General features: G+C 37.4%; 1 protein-coding gene across 1 annotated transcript in view; it reads left to right on the top strand.

Annotated features, from left to right (window-relative positions):
• RPAP3 (RNA polymerase II associated protein 3) overlaps positions 1-10149 on the top strand; it is a 42392-nt gene extending 32243 nt beyond the window's left edge. Inside the window, exons 13-17 of the mRNA XM_061204950.1 lie at positions 1973-2211; positions 5674-5860; positions 6621-6718; positions 7188-7288; positions 9880-10149. Of these exons, the coding sequence (XP_061060933.1) occupies positions 1973-2211; positions 5674-5860; positions 6621-6718; positions 7188-7288; positions 9880-9965 (711 nt within the window). The 3' untranslated portion in view covers positions 9966-10149. The remainder of the gene's footprint in view (positions 1-1972; positions 2212-5673; positions 5861-6620; positions 6719-7187; positions 7289-9879) is intronic.
• The last annotated feature ends 7134 nt before the right edge of the window (positions 10150-17283 follow it).

Raw genomic sequence — 17283 nt, forward strand, 5'->3', positions numbered from 1 at the left:
CGTCTCTTTCTCCTTTTCTGTTTATTCTTGTTTTTTTTTTTTTAATAATTTATTTTATTTATTTATTTATTTTTGTCTGTGTTGGGTCTTCGTTGCTGCACACAGGCTTTCTCTAGTTGCGGCAAGCGGGGGCTACTCTTCGTTGCGGTGCGCGGGCGCCTCATTGCCGTGGCTTCTCTTGTTGTGGAGCACCGGCTCTAGGCACGTAGTTGCCAGTAGTTGCGGCTCGTGGGCTCAGTAGTTGTGGCTCGTGGGCTCTAGAGCACAGGCTCAGTAGTTGTGGCGCATGGGCTTAGTTGCTCCGCGGCATGTGAGATCTTCCTGGACCAGGGCTCAAACCCATGTCCCCTGCATTGGCAGGCAGATTCTTAACCACTGCACCACCACGGAAGCCCTCTGTTTATTCTTATTTCTCTTTTCTTTTTCTTGAAATGGTATAATATAGAGTTAAATAAAATGTTATGCTTCTAAATCTTAATTTAAAAAGAGATGAATTGATCCTTTCATATTTTCTTACATCTTTCAACTGTAGTGATATTTTTTGTGTTTCACTCCTGTTACCAGCATACTGTCATCCCCTCATCCCTCCCAGCCATCAGTAGCATTGAGCAGCTCTCAGTAGCCACTGGTCTACCCTGAAAGAGATCATCTGTTAGGAAATTTATTAACTAGGATCATGTTTGCACCTCTGTTGTCAGTGAAAGGATTTGGTTTTAAATGGAACTGTATTGATACAATTCAGTAGTTATAGTCTATTTTTTATAGTCTGTTCTTTAACACTATTTTTTAACACTAACACATATCCATTCTTGGTCAATATCTTGATAGAAAACTATTGATGTTGATAGTTACCAGCAAAGCAAAGGCCTTAGATTAACATGATTATCCTTAAAGATAGAACCGCTAACAGGATTCTGTTAACAGACTTTTAATAGCTTTTTTATTTATGTGCATTCATCTAGTAACACTCAGTTGTTACCATTAGGTCTTTTCTTAGTTATGCTAATGGAATGCCTGGTTTTAACAGAGTTTAGTATATATGTCAAAAGTTTTTATATTTACAGCTTTTTTATTTAAAATTCAACTGTACAGTTGGAATGAAAACGAGTATATTGAAGAATGTCTTTTATTAAAAAGTAAAGAGTATTACATGTAAACTTAGGAAGAAATTGAAAATATTTGCCACCTGTTATGATTGAAATAAATAGTGAATGCTATTTATTTTAATAAATTAAAAACCATTATTGTGGTCAAGTACTTACCAACTTTGTGTAAATTATTTGGCAAATCTTTAATTCTAGGCTGGTTTTATCCAGCAGTTAGAGGATGCAGTTAGGTTTTTGTTTTTGTTTTTTTAAAATATTTATTTATTTACTTATTTGGCTGCATCAGATCGTAGTTGCAGGATCTTTGTTGCGGCATGCGGGATCTTTTCTTTCATACAGAATGCAGGTTATTGCCTGGCCTTGTTCTACTTGCCTTCAGCCCACAATACTGATGTCACTTGGTCATATTTTTTCTTGGCTTTGTTGCCTCTAGGATAAACTTCAAACTCCTTGATATGGCACACAAGTCCCTTTATACAAGTCTCTACCTCTCCTCCCCTTGCACCAGCCCTACTGGACTTCTCACCTTTCCACTGGCCATGCCATACCCTTCAACACTGCATTCCTGGGTACTTTTTCTGTGAAGCCCCCCGATGTCAATTTTTATCTTCCTTCCTCTGTTTTTTTTAGCACTTTGTACCTGTACCTTTTATAGTGCATATTCCATTGCCTTGTAATTATTTATATATGCATCTTCTTTCCCCCATTTAGACCTACATATGGTAGTAGTCTGGCAGTATGACTCCAAATTGAATTTACTTACAACTGGGATATTGGCTGTAAAAACACTGTAACCTTTTAATTTGTGTCCCTAAAATAGGAAACCTTTGTATGTTGATGTAAAGAATTGATTTTAATTGTTTTAGAAACCACTCAAGAAGCTTATTATTGAAGAAACTGGTAATTTGATACAGACTGTTGACGTGCCAGATAGCACTACTGCTGCTGCTGCTCCAGAGCGTAATCCTATTCGTCCAGCAAAGGTAACAGCAGCCACTGGCACAAGTAAGAAGAACTCAAGCCAAGATGACCTTTTGCCCACAAGTGATATCCCAAAAGCAAAAGTATTGAAAATAGAAGAAATCAGTGATAATTCAGCTCAGCAGTGAGTAGAAATACTTTTATTTGATAGTCGTCTAGAATGGTAATAATCCCACTAGAAAATTGATATTGCTGATGAGACTTCTGGTTTGTACTCATCCCCATAGTTTTTTGAACTATACAACTTTACATTGTAGTTTTTCTTTTAACTGTAAGAGAGGTTTTGCTGAAGGAATGATCACTATTCCTTTACCACACTGAGGACTTTAGAAATAAGAGAAAGTATCTTTTTTTAAAAAAATATTTTAATTTTATTGGAGTATAGTTGATTTACAGTGTTGTGTTAGTTTCAGGTATATAGCAAAGTGATTCAGTTACACATATACATATATTCATTCTTTTTTAGATTCTTTCTCAATATAGATTATCACAGAATATTGAGTAGAGTTCCCTGTGCTATACAGTAGGTCCTTGTTGCTTATTTATCTTATATACAGTAGTTTGTGTATGTTCATCTCAAGCTCCTGATTTATCCCTCCCCCCCATGTTTCCCCTCTGGTAACGATGTTTGTTTTCAATATCTGTAAGTCTGTTTCTGTTTTATAAATAAGTTCATTTATGTATTTTTAAAAAAAATTAGATTCCACATATGAGTGGTATCATGTGATATTTGTCTTTGACTTACTTCACTTAGTATGATAATCTCTGGGTCCATCCATGTTGCTGTAAATAGCATTATTTCATTCTTTTTTATGGCTTGGTAATATTCCATTGTGTGTATGTACCACATCTTATTTATCCATTCCTCTCTTGATGGACATTTAGGTTGCTTCCATGTCTTGGCTGTTGTAAATAGTGCTGCAGTGAACATTGGGGTGCATGTATCCTTTCAGATTATCATTTGCTCCAGATATATGCCCAGGAACGGGATTGCTGGATCATATGGTAGTTCTGTTTTAAGTTTTTTAAGGAACCTCCGTACTGTTCTCCATAGCAGTTGTACCAATTTACATTCCCAGCACCAGTGTAGGAGGGTTCCCTTTTCTCCACACCCTCTCCAGTATTTATTGTTTGTAGATTTTTTGATGATGGCCATTCTGACTGGTGTGAGGTGATATCTCACTGTAGTTTTGATTTGCATTTCTCTCATAATTAGTGATGTTGACCATCTTTTCATGTGCATTTTGGCCATCTGTATGTCATCTTTGGAGAAATGTCTGTTTAGATCTTCTGCCCATTTTGATTGGGTTGTTTGTTTTTTAGACATAGAGCTGCATGAGTTGTTTGTATATTTTAGAGATTAATCCCTTGTCATTTGCTTCGGTTGCAAATATTTTCTCCCATTCTGTGGGTTCTTTTCGTTATGTTGATGGTTTCCTTTGCTGTGCAGAAACTTTTAAGTTTAATTAGGTCCCATTTGTTTATTTTTGTTTTTATTTTCATTATTCTAGGAGGTGGATCAGAAAAGATATTACTGCAGTTTATGTCAAAGAGTGTTCTGCCTGTGTTTTCCTCTAAGAGTTTTATAGTGTACAGCCTTACATTTAGTTCTTTGATCCATTTTGAGTTTATTTTTGTGTATGGTGTTCGAGAATGTTCTAATTTTATTCTCGTACATGTAGCTGTCCAGTTTTCCCAGTACCATTTATTGAAGAGACTGTCTTTTCTCCATTGTATAGCCTTGCCTCCTTTGTTGTAGATAATTGACCATAGGTGTGTGAGTTTATTTCTGGGCTTTCTAGCCTATTTTATTGATCTATATTTCTGTTTTTGTGCCAGTACTGTACTGTTTTGATTACTCTAGCTTTGTAGTATAGTCTGAAGTCAGGGAGTCTGATTCCAGCTCTGTTTTTCTTTCTCAAGATTGCTTTGGCTGTTCAGGGTCTTTTGTGTTTCTATATAAATTAAAAATTTTTTTGCTCTAGTTCTGTGAAAAATGCCATTAGTCATTTGATAGGGATTGCATTGAATCTGTAGATTGCCTTGGGTAGTATAATCATTTTGACAGTATTGATTTTTCCAATCCAAGAACATGGTGTATCCTTCCATCGGTGTCATCTCTGATTTCTTTCATCAGCATCTTATAGTTTTCACAGTAGAGGTCTTTTGTCTCCTTAGGTAGGTTTATTCCTAGGTATTTTGTTCTTTTTGATGCAATGGTCAATGGGAGCGTTTCCTTAATTTCACTCTCAGATCTTTCGTTGTTAGTATATAAGAATGCAAGAGATTTCTGTGTATTAATTTTGTATCCTGCAACTTTACTGAATTAATTGATGAGCTCTAGTAGATTTCTGGTAGCATTTTTAGGATTATCTATGTATAGCATCATGTCATCTGCAAACAGTGATGAAAGTATCTTGAACAAATTGATTTTGTGCATTTTCTTTTCTAGAACTTCAGTAAATGTTTCACTTTGTAATTCAGGAAGAATTTTTAATTTTTTATAGGGAAGCTTCATAAACAATGTAGAATTTAAGCATTATCATTATTCTAGCCATTAATATTTAAGATATTCATGGGCTCTTTAAATTTTGTTCGGAATTTTTTAAAAAGTCATGCATTTTCTTAATGATGAGAATATAAAAGACATAGATTAGTAGTTTACTTTGGGGTGTTGAAATTTTATTCATATATTTTTGCATTGCTACTGAACAATCCTATTAAAAGGTTTTTTTGTTTTAAACTTTGAACTTTAGTAGTTCTGTTTAGAGTGATAGTATAGATTGTGGGAAAACTAAGTAGGCAGGTTTTTTTTTTTTTTTTTTAAAGGAGGAAGCATTTCTTCCTTCTTGGAATCTTTCTTGAAACTGTTGTAATTCACATAATTCAGAGTGAAAGGTTGACTTGTGAGTATATGTGATATAATAATGCAGTGTATAGAAATGTTTTGTCAAAAGGTGGCCAGGCTATTAGCCCAGCTAATGAGAATAGTCATTACGTAACCAGCATCTGAAAATTTGCACAAGTATAATCTGTCTTGCCAAAAGTATACATATATTATCAGCTGAAAGAATTTACTACTGGCAGAATATAAATAGAAATACAGTATGAATAAAGTCAGAAGTTTAAAAATCTCTGTTGATGTTTCCTTATATAAGCTTTGACTATTTGTGGTTCTTCTCTTTGTTTTTCTTTTTTATTATTATTATTTATTTATTTTTGGCTGCCTTGGGTCTTCATTGTTGCTTGCGGGCTTTCTCTAGTTGTGGTGAGCGGGGGCTACTCTTTGTTGCAGTGCATGGGCTTCTCATTGCGGTGGTTTCTCTTGTTACAGAGCACGGGCTCTAGGCGCGCGGGCTCCAGTAGTTGTGGCACGTGGGCTCAGTAGTTGTGGCTCGCGGGCTCTAGAGCGCAGGCTCAGTAGTTGTGGCGCACGGGCTTAGTTGCTCTGCGGCATGTGGGAATCTTCCCAGGCCAGGGATCAAACCCGTGTCCCCTGCACTGGCAGGCGGATTCTTAACTACTGCGCCACCAGGGAAGCCCTGTGGTTCTTTTCTAATTGTTTGATGCCTCTGAAATATTTCAGACCTGAAGTCAATTTGAAAAAGGATGTATGTCAGTCTTTGAGTGAGAAGATTTCTATAGAGGTAGACAAAACACCTGCTCAGTTTATCAGGACTGCTCTTCCTCCAGTTCCTGCAAACTCATTTCAGCTTGAATCTGATTTCAGACAACTGAAAAATTCTCCAGATATGTTGTATCAATATTTGAAGGTAAGAAAGAGGGAGGAAGCTGGTAGTTCTCCTGTAAGTTAGAGGTCAAAGAACCTCTTTGGTCACTATATAATAATAGTGCTATATTTGCTTATAATATGATTGTAGAAAATGCTCTTATCCCTTTCCTGATACAAATATATCAGCCTGGTCAGACCATTTTAAATATTTGCAACCAGTGAACCTCTGAAAAAGGTTCTGTGTTAAATTTTGTTTTCTAAAGTAACTTAATCTAGTTTCATACATCATGACTTAAACTTAACTCTTCATCCTTCAAGATGAGGAAAGAAGCTAAAATACATTGAGTGCTTTCTGTGTGCCAAACAATGCTTGCAATGTTTAGGCCGTCAGTCTCCTGAAAATGAGCTTTTATTTGCTCAAGGAAAAGAATTAACTCATATGAAATTTACCAAATAATGGATTTTTAGCATTGTCTTTTTCAAGTAGTTCTGTTTTTTAAACTCTCTAATTCTTTTTATTGCTCCTTGAGAGCTCTCTTTCATTTCCTGTTTCTGTTGGGTAGTACACATCTCTCCATGAGATTTTTCTCTGTCTTGAACAGAGTGATTATTTTATAGTTCCTCTAACTTTCATTCTTCTATCATAGTTACATTTCAGTGTGACTCCATTATTATTCATTGAATACTAATGCATAATAGTTATTTTTTACTATGTTGAACTAAGCAATTATTATATAAATAATTTGTGATTGGGAATGTTGCCATAATTTAATTTTCTAACACCTTATATTTTTCCCAAGCAAATTGAACCATCCTTGTATCCCAAGCTGTTTCAGAAAAATCTAGATCCAGATGTATTCAACCATATCATTAAAATTCTGCATGACTTTTACATTGAGTAAGTAAGTTTAGTTATGCTTTCATGTTGTAATGCTCAGCTGTTTCTAGTGATTTGGGAAATTCATTCTTTTTGATGTCATATTACCTTTTATATAGCAAAATTAGCTCTCTTGTAAATTTAGCTGTTGCAGAAGTTGTAAAGAGACGACAAATACAAACAATGAAAAAGGAAATGATTAGGAGGAAAAAGGACTTCAAATTTTTTTTAGAGAAAGGTAGAGTATGGAAGTGACAAATATTATAGCAGATTAATAACATCTGTGCTGTGCCTCACATTTAAGAATATTACAATTTTTTCAGTTGACTTGATAAAATTCTTCATTTGGGCACTTAAAATATAGATATTATGCAGGGAAAAATGATACATGAAGACCTTATTTATATATAATTAGAAATATTATTTTAGTAAGCAGACTGAATGAGCTGCTTTTCATTGATCATTTGTTTTTTTATTTGTATTATTTCAGGAAAGAAAAGCCATCACTCATCTTTGAAATCTTACAAAGACTTTCTGAACTAAGAAGGTTTGATATGGCAGTGATGTTTATGTCAGAACCTGAGAAGAAAAGTGAGTTCTGTGAAGAAAGCTTTTTCATATCTCTTTATTCTTGTGTGTTCCTTTATTCAACAAATGATAGCAAATATTTATTGAATGTCAGTTATGTACAAGGTACATACAATTAAATTAATTACAATTAAGCTAATTAAATTGAATTACTATTAAATTAAGTAAAGTTAAATTTTTTGATTCTGACAACAACTTTGTGAGGTGTAGGTATGATTATCATTTTGGTTTTACAAAGGAGGAAACTGAAGCATACACAGGTAAGGACCTTGACCAAGGTTCCATAGCTAGGAAGCCAGACCCAGGAGTTAAACCGAGGTGTTCTGGGCTCTTCTACTTGAAAATGCAGTGATAGTGTAATGGTTGAGCTCCTGGCATGATGGAACTCGTGCAGGGTTCCTGCCACAGGAGCTTGCAACTGGGCGTGGGTGCATGGGAGGTCTCACTCATTTTTTGAGCTAATTTCCTTGAGTTTGTTTGATTTAAGCTGAATTCTCAAAAAAGTGCAGGAGTCAGATGAAGGAGGTGGGAATGTGCAGAGGTTTTGAGGCAGGAGAGAGCAAATTGAGCTCAGAAAATTAAAAGGAGTGCAGTGTGGCTGGATTGTAGAGTTAGAGGGTAAAAAGAGGCAGGTGATGAGCCTGAAGAGTTAGATTCCTTATTTATTTCTACATCTCAGTCTTTGGCATAAAGTGTCAGTTTTGGGGAACCCTAATTTAAGTAAAATCAAACTATGGAGAAACTTCAATTACAGTTGACCCTTGAACAACATGGGAGTTAGGGGCACCAACCCTCCACACAGTTGAAAATCCACGTACAATTTTATAGTCGGTCCACAGTATCTGAGGTTCCTCATTCACAGATTCAGCCAACCGTGGATCATGTAGTACTGTAGTATTTACTTTTGAAAAATATCCGCCTTTAAGTGGATCTGTGCAGTTCAAACCCGTGTTTTTCAAGGGTCAATTGTACTTGGAGTTTTAAGGCTATACTGTAGTTTTAGGAAAAAGAGAAAAATCATTAGAATGCAGGAGTACCAGTTTTTTAGTTTTAAAAATAGCAAAAACCATGATTTTCAGATACTTTCTGGACTAAACATACTTTGGGCTCCTTTTCTGTTTCTTCTTTATGTTTGTAGCAGTGACATTGAATCTGAATCACTAAGAAAAATACTCTGTATGTTGAACTTAGGGAAGTGGACATGTAATTTAGAGAGATTCCTAATAGGGGTAAACCAAAAGAAGTTTCTGCTTAACCTTTAATCAGAAACAGTCCCTGAAATTCCCTGAAAGTATTACTGTTTCTTATTACTATTCTGACCTCATTTTCTATCACTTTTTTTAGTCATTCTGCCCCACTGCACTGACTTTGTGTCTTTTTAATATACCAAATTGCCAAACTTCTTATGGCCTCAGGGTCTTTGTGTTTGACTGTTCCCCCTCAGCCTAGACTATCCTCCCCTGCCTCTTCCTCACTTCATTCAGTTTCCACCTAATAGTCACCTCCTCAGAGACACCTTTCCTCACAGGCCTACTCACAATAACTGCCTGCCTCCCTTTCCTCATCACCCTCTGTCATCTTACCTCGCTTTATTTTTCTTCATAATACAGAACTAGCTGACAGTATTTTAAGTATTTGTTTATTATTTCTCTCTCCCTAATAGAATGGAAGCTCCATGACAGCAGGAACTTTGTCTACCTTGTTCTCTAGGCCTCAGCGTGTAGAACAGTGTTTAGTACATAATAACCTCTTAGTCAGTGCATGAGTGAATGGATTTCTTGCCACTGTGATGTGATAACTTGAAGTGTGCTCAAAGAATGTGAGTTGATCCTTCAGACTGGCCTGCCAACAGTACTGTCTTGGTGGGGTCACCACTGTCCGCTAAGTTAAACATGGGAAGCACTTACAGTGGTTCCTGGCATGTAACTAAATATTCAGTAAATAGTAGCTGTTGTTGTCTTTTATTATTGTCATCATTATTAAAAACTGTTAGCTAGTTTTAATGTTGAGGAATGTATGAACTATAATCCCGTTTTCCATAGTGTTGAGTGTAGACCAGCCATTTCAGTGGTATGAAAGATAAAGATTTTAAATGACTCATAAGCAAATCTTTTTTTAATTTTTAATTGTTATTATAAAAATGTATATAGCTTGCCCATCAAACATGATTTTTGTGAATGTTATTGCTAATTTTTAATTTATAGTAGTGATATAAATTTTTCTTTTAAAATGATTTAAGTTTTGAAAAAGTTAATTGGAATATTAAATAAGTAAAAGTATACTTGTTACACAGGTCAAAAATCTTTAGGGTAGTACAGAATGAATTATGTTTAATCTGCGAAGTTAATGTCATTGAGGATGTAGGGGAAATTTTTTTACTGCCAAAGCAAAATATTCTGCTAAGAAACATCATTGGACTGCTGTATAATTTTCTGTTCTCAGGTTGGCTTTTTAAATATCTGAATTAGAATTTATAAATAATCCTAATGATTGCTTTATAATGTAAAAAATATTTAACAGATTTGATTACTCCCTTTAATTTTTGCTTTACTTTTTAAAAATGGAGATTAAAATGAATTTTTTTTCTTTTTCAGTTGCACGTGTATTATTCAATCACATAGGCAAATCAGGATTGAATGATAGTTCTGTTGAAGAACTCAAGAAAAGATACGGTGGTTGATTTCCATTTTTACTGAAATTACTGCCTTTGGATTTCATATGTAGATTGTTTTCTACTGAAAATAAAATGTTTTGCTTTTTAAGAAAATGATATCATACAGGAAAAGTACTGTTTTTGGACGTAAGCTAATTAAATATAAAGTGAATTGTGATTTAACTAGTGAGAAATATACTTAAGTGAACTATTTATAAGTTTTTTTCTGAAAATAAAAATATAAATAATGAGGTATACTTGTAAAGATCAGTGTTTTATGTCATTTTATTTTATTATTATTATTAAAAATTTTTTTAAATTTATTTGTTTTTATCTTTGGCTGCGTTGGGTCTTTGTCGCTGCACTTGGGCTTTCTCTAGTTGTGGCGAGCAGGGGCTACTCTTCGTTGCGGTGCATGGGCTTCTCGTTACGGTGGCTTCTCTTGTTGCGGAGCACGGGCTCTAGGTGCACAGGCTTTGGTAGTTGTGGCATGCAGGCTCAGTAGTTGTGGCGCACGGGCTTAGTTGCTCCGGGGCATGTGGGATCTTCCCCGGCCAGGGCTTGAACCCGTGTCCCCTGCGTTGGCAGGCAGATTCTTAACCCCTGCGCCACCAGGGAAGTCCTATAGGTCATTTTAAATGTTAAGTTTAGATACATTCTTCAGTGCCCCATAAGTGTTACATTTTTTAAAATATTTTCATGAGTTTTTGTAACCACATGACAAGGTTGCTTCCTTAGCATATGAATAAAGTTATATAGAGGAGTTAAGTAGATAGTCAGATTGTTTCATTATAAAATGTTTTCGTACCATTGTGCCAGTTCACTAACATAAAATTGCTTAGTTGCAGGATGTGTATTTTTAGTATTTATGTTGAAAGGAGACTTTCAGTTAGACTTTTTAAATAGGTTACTTGACAGCATACTTAAATTTCAATGCTACAGCTTTTTTTCCTCATCATATCCATGTTATATTTCAACTGAATGCAGATAATCTAAAGCAAGGTGTAAAAGTTTAAAAACTAGGAATGTTTAAAGTAGTAATTAGTGTATAGCTTGTGTGTACGTGGTTCATGTGAGTGTGGTGTCTGTGAGCTTTTGAAATCCAGGCTAGTGTTCTACTTATCCTTGTTCTGCATGGTCCCTGGCCCAGTCCTTTGCACATAATTAGGTGCCCACTTGGTAAATTTAATTGAATATAAAATTTAATTGAATTGATGGTAGGAATCAATTTTAGTAAATGTTCAAAGTAGCAACTTAGCAAATTTTGGGCATCCTGTAAATATTGCTAAAATCAATTTAATTTTAGAGGCTGTCATGTTAAAAAAATACTAGGTCACCATCCTATAGCTGTTAGCATCAATAAGACAGTCAAATTTAAGACTTTATTTTTGTTGCAGCATACATATTATTATGCCTACAATTACTTGAGGAATAATCAATCTGTTTAAAAAGATAATTTCCCCAGTTCATGGTATAACTTATTAAGATGATCATAATTTGTATAGCTCAATGTTTTACAACGTGCTTGGGGTTTATTAATGTTATATGTTGCTAAATATATAGTCTTATGATATATAAACAGGCAATGAAATTTTGTCATAAAGTATAGCTTATACATAATAATAATGAATTTTGAATGACTTGAATTTTTCTTAAGTCATTAATAAGAAGGTGATTTTGCAGGGGTTTTGCAGGTGATAGGCAGGAGGATGCTTATGGGGGCTTGGCTGTGGGGAGATGGTTGAGAGGGTGGGAGCCAGGTCATGAAGGGCCTTTAATGCAGTGACAAAGAAGCTAGTTTTCTGAAAGTGATGGGGAGCCACTCAAGGTTTTAAAGAAGAGAGTGGTTTGAGTTTTAAGATCATTCTGGTAGCAGTGATGAGCGGTGGATTGGTGATGGTGTGGCTAGAAACAGGGAGACCAATTAGAAGAATACAAGAATGCAGGAGATAAATAACATTTGAACTAACAATAATGGGTAACGTGAAGTACTGCCTATTTGCCTGACATTAGGGGCTTTATGTCTTTTTTCATTTAAATCCTCAACAAACCTAGGAGGTAGGTTCTGTTATCTCCACTTTACAGATAAGGAAATTGAGGCATATATAGGTTATGTAACTTGCCCATGGTCACCTGGTAACAGGTAGTCTGTATCCAAAGGCTACTTGCCCAACCACCATTCTGTACTATACTGACTGGTGCAAAGGGATGGAAGACAGGTTGAGTTTAAGATATCTTAAGGAGGGAGAATCCACAGGGCGTGGTGGCATTCATTCACGTCTATTCAAACATTTCTTGAGTGTCTATAATGTGCTGGTAGGTGACTAAGCACTGGGGAAAACACAGGCCCAGTTTCTGCCCTCCAGTAGTTCGCAGTGTAGCTGGGGAGTCAGATAAACCAGCAGTTACAGTACAGTGTCATGAGTGCCCTGATAGTTTGGAGAGGGCACTGGGGGAGCACGGAGGGTGCAGCTCTGAATCAGACTGGGTGGCACAGGGAAGGAGGAGGCAGTGTTTGATATGAGACTTGAGATAAGAGAACGATGGTCCAGGTGCACGATGGGAGGGAAGGGGTCCTGGCAGAGGGATCAGCATAGGTGAAGGTCATGTAACATGTCATGAGCCCCTTGACTTGCCCTGGGGGTTGTAGGCAATTCCATACACTGTCAAGGCTATTGTATGGGATAGAGTTTGAATTTGATTGGCTACAGTCTCCTTTCATTTGTTTTTGTTTTTGTTTTTTTTTAATTTTATTTTTTAATTTATTTTTGGCTGTGTTGGGTCTTTGTTGCTGCACGCGGGCTTTCTCTAGTTGCGGCGAGTGGGGGCTACTCTTCGTTGCGGTGCGTGGGCTTCTTATTGCGGTAGCTTCTCTTGTTGTGGAGCACGGGCTATAGATGCGTGGGCTTCAGTAGTTGTGGCACGTGGGCTCAGTAGTTGTGGCTCGTGGGCTCTAGAGCACAGGCTCAGTAGTTGTGGCACGCGGGCTTAGTTGTTCTGCGGCATGTGGGATCTTCCCGGACCAGGGATTGAACCCGTGTCCCCTCCATTGGCAGGCGGATTCCTAACCACTGTGCCACCAGGGAAGTCCCTCCTTTCATTTGTTTTTATTTGTTAATTTTTCGTGTGCGCGCATCCTGACTCCATACTAGATTTTAAGCTCCTTGATGGTCGTGACACTGTCATGTGTGTTCTTAGTGCTGACATTGGCCTTGTCCATGACAGAGGCTCAGTTAACGTTTATTGATGGATCAGTCTAGATTATTACCACCTTTCTTCTTAGATTAGGTTAGAGTTAGTGCATTTCTTCTCTCACTGTGGTTATTTAATGTAGGACCCTCATTAATCCCGGCTCTAGGAAAACAGTTTCTCCTTAGTAAGATTCAGTGATGTTGAAACCAACTCCACAAAGAAGCTATCGATTTAGTTTACCACATACCAAATCCTTTTTTGGGGGGCTGCTACTGATTGGCTTTGATTGCAGATATTTTGCTACAGCTAATCTTCACAGATGTGGTTAAAGAAATCTTGTTTTCATGCTTTTAAAAATCTGAAAAGGTAGAAAGTAGACTTTCAGGAACATTTGCTTTTGAAAAAGAGGTGAGAGATTCAGTTGTTTTCATGAAACGAGTTATAAAGCAGGTGGCATTAAAAAATAAAGCAGAATTTCTAATTCACTGGAGAATTACACTATTCACAACTTTTTCACAGAAATCACTTGGAAAATAGAAGAAAAATGAAACTATACATAGTATGGGTTATCCCCATATCAGTAGGATTAAAATCAATAATAATTTGGGGCAACAAAAGGACTTGATTAAAAATCCTTTTTAACATGATTGTTTTATTGAGCTTGTATAGGTATAAAAACTCAATTATTTCCCCTTGAAGCATGAGGATGGATAGCTTCACTTTAACTCAGCCCTAATGTCAGCTCATCTAGCCGTAAGACATTTAACAAGATGACTGATGTCTTTTACTTTTATACAGCAGTCCTTGTGGCCTTCTAATCCCAACCTGACAGTGGTGAGGAGGCAGAATTCCTTACATCTGAAAAGGGCTGCTCCTACTTGAGCACCTCAATATGTGGAATCCTTCATTAACTGATGCTTACTATGGAGTTTAAAAGTAAGCAAAAAAAGCCTCTGGGTAATTGTACTTCATAAATGTTCATCTGCTATGTATGCCCCACTAGATGCAACTCTTGTGGCGACTGTGGTTAACAGTGCGGAGGGCCTACAGAGGGCTTGGTGTCTTAGTTCTCCTGGGCTCTTCCTATCCCAGGATCCAGGGCCGTGGGCAGCTTATCTAAGAAGACAGCACTCCTTCACTTTGTGTTGACTTCTCTGATGGCAACCAGCCAAGCACATGGGAGATGGGAGATAGTAGATTCCCACGTAGCTTATGGAATCAGTATGGTGCTTTGGCAGTGACTGGCGCTGTGTTGACAGCTGCAAAGCCAGCAGGAGAGTGATGAAAGGCTCAATGGAGCTGGAGATGTGGGGAGCAGACAGGGAAGGTTGCAGGGAGAAGGTGGGGTCTGAGCGGGCCTCAAAGGACAGGTGGGATCTGGTTAGGTGGGGGAGGGGTGACGACATTCTAACTGTCCTGAGTTGCAGATGGGTAGTAAAATGGCAAAGTGGAAATTGCTGTGACAGCAGTTCCCTAATGGCACAGCAAAACCCAGTCCTGTTCACGCAGGAGAGGTCGCAGGGAGAAGAGCAGTAGTGGACTTGTCATTTGGTGTGTTTCCTGGAGGATCTTACATTTTACATAATGATCCTGCAGCATTTAAACTTCATGTTTTGAAATAATCAGCTTGAGTGGTCAGAGAAAAAAATCAAAGGGAACAGGCGGTCATGTAGTTGACATGGGTAAAACTAAATTTAGGCCTCATTAGAATCCTTCTTTTGTTTATTATCTCTGGGGAATAGTGTAAATGAGGAAGATATGCCTGAGTTCCAGTGGTCTAGTTTAATCTACTTAAACTAATCTGCTTCTTTACTGACCGACATTTAAAACCATCAAATTGGACATATTGATGATGACCCTGAGGCTGATGATGTGGGAAAATGTAGTTTCATGAAACCAAGGACATCCCTTGGGTGGTGTGGATCAGATGAAATCAAGATAAAATGAGCAACTTAATAAAGGTTGAGTATAGAAATAAGAAATATTGAAAAGTATGTAAAAATGTCATCAGTAATAAAAGATTCTCAGCTGCTAATACGCTACTGAAATACATCAAATGCTCTTCCAACCCCTGTCCGGTTGTCTTTCACTAATGAGCCTCCTGAGTTGCTTCCTGTCTCGGGATGGAGGCCTACTACTGTATTTGCATAGAGCAGAGCAGCTGGGCGCAGGATAAACGCTCACTGAATGGAAGGGAGTGGAGCTGGAGACAGCTGTTGCTGTATATTGTCCACAAACACCAGGCAAAAGTGATTCTGAATTAATTCAGTTTTACAAAAGGAGAGTTTAAAAAAAATAGCCATTCCTATAGCCAGAGTGGTGAAAACGCACGAGGGTAGATGACTCAATCACTCCATTAATCGTGTAGCAGAATGGAATTTGCAGCACCGTTTAGAATACATCTGGAATTTTGTCCCGAAGAATCAGGGCCATAGAGAATATACAGTTTTTATCACAACAATGTGCTCTGTGCTGTATAGTTTTCTTGACACTTAGTTGGTCCTATTTGACCTTTGAAACTTGAGATATTTAGGGCAGCACTTAGGTTAAATTATTTGCCCAAAGTCATGTGAATAGTGATATAACTCAGAACCCTGTGCTGGTTCCAGAAACCTCTATCAGGTCTCCTCACATGGAATCCAGTAATGATACGGACTTTACTGAGTCAAGTTTTACACCACGAACCACTGAGCGTGGACTCAATGGGAACTAGAATTAGTCTGCATATCAGTGGGATATAAACATGCAATGTGTTTTCAAGAGATGGTTTCCATAGCACATCACTTGGCTCATAATAGGAAGTTAATAAATATTTGCTGAATAAATGAATGAATGGATTCAAGTACTATAGAATGAGCTGAAGAATCTAGATGAAGAGCCTTTTAAGTTTGGCTCAAAGCACTTGCCTGAACATTAAAGACCTTTTCATCATCAATGGGGATTATTTCAGTTCTCTTACACAGGATTGTGTTCAGAGAGCTCCTACCCACAAACATTTTTTGAATACTAAACTAGTGTGGAAAGGGAATAGGAATTTTATGGAACTCTCTTATTGGTCCTAACAGTTCAAACAGACTAGTGATACTGTTAGCTACCATTTGTATGCACTCTGTTGTATGCTGGGCACTGTACCAGGGCTTTGCATATATCATCTCACTTAATGCTCAAAATATGCTCAGAGAGATAGGCTGTCCTGTGAAGCTGGGAGTCCAGCAGAGGTTAGACTGACTTAGACACTCTTATTTCTACGCTGCAGTCACAGCTGAACAATCTTCGTGATAACACAAAAGCAGGACCAGGGGAGAGGCAGGCTGGCAGCTGGGATTTCTTTATTACTGCCACCCCCTGGATCGTCAGAAAATAGCATGTACATGGCAGAAAGCATAGGAATCAAAATGAAAGTGAATTTATTGTTTATTGAGGTAACATTGGTTTATATATAACATTATGTAAGTTTCATGTGTATAACATTATGTTTCTACTTCCATATACACTATAGTGTGTGCTCACCACCAAAATTTTAGTTTCCATCTGTCATCATTCAGTTGACCCCCTTTACCCATTTTTCACACCCCAAAGCCAGTGCCCCATACTGACCATGTCAGAAGCCCCACCTTCCTACACCAAGCAGAGTCCCCTTTTCCAGTTTCACAAGGTCTTTCTAGGGACCTGTAGGATGTGGAAGGGTATTCTTCCTTCAGTACTTTAGTGCATGGGACCTGGATCTAAAATAAATATCAGACTGGGCTTTGAAGAGGAAGAGACGTCACAAAAATGCAGTCAGAACGAAGTGTGCAGAAATGTCTGTCTTTCCTTGGGCCAGAGAGAGGGAAGTACATGTTGTGTGTGTGTGTGTGTGTGTGTGTGTGTGTGTGTGTGTGTGTGCACGCCCACGTGAGCGGTGGGAAATGGCTGTGTCTGTATATGATACTCAAGTCTGTTTTAACTACCGGCATACGGGGATACCTGTTTCTCTTCTATTTTCCCTGCCTCCCAATTTCTATCATCAATAAATTGTTTTGATATTTTCTTTATAGAGTCCATTTACGTAATAAAATATAGTGATTTTGCTTTTTAGTCTCACTGGAATCATGGAATATGTATGTTGTGTGACATCAGAGCAAAAACTATAATAATAATGAAGTCAAGGCAG

This window comes from Eubalaena glacialis, chromosome 11 (assembly GCF_028564815.1).
Source record: "Eubalaena glacialis isolate mEubGla1 chromosome 11, mEubGla1.1.hap2.+ XY, whole genome shotgun sequence".
Lineage (NCBI taxonomy): Eukaryota > Metazoa > Chordata > Mammalia > Artiodactyla > Balaenidae > Eubalaena > Eubalaena glacialis.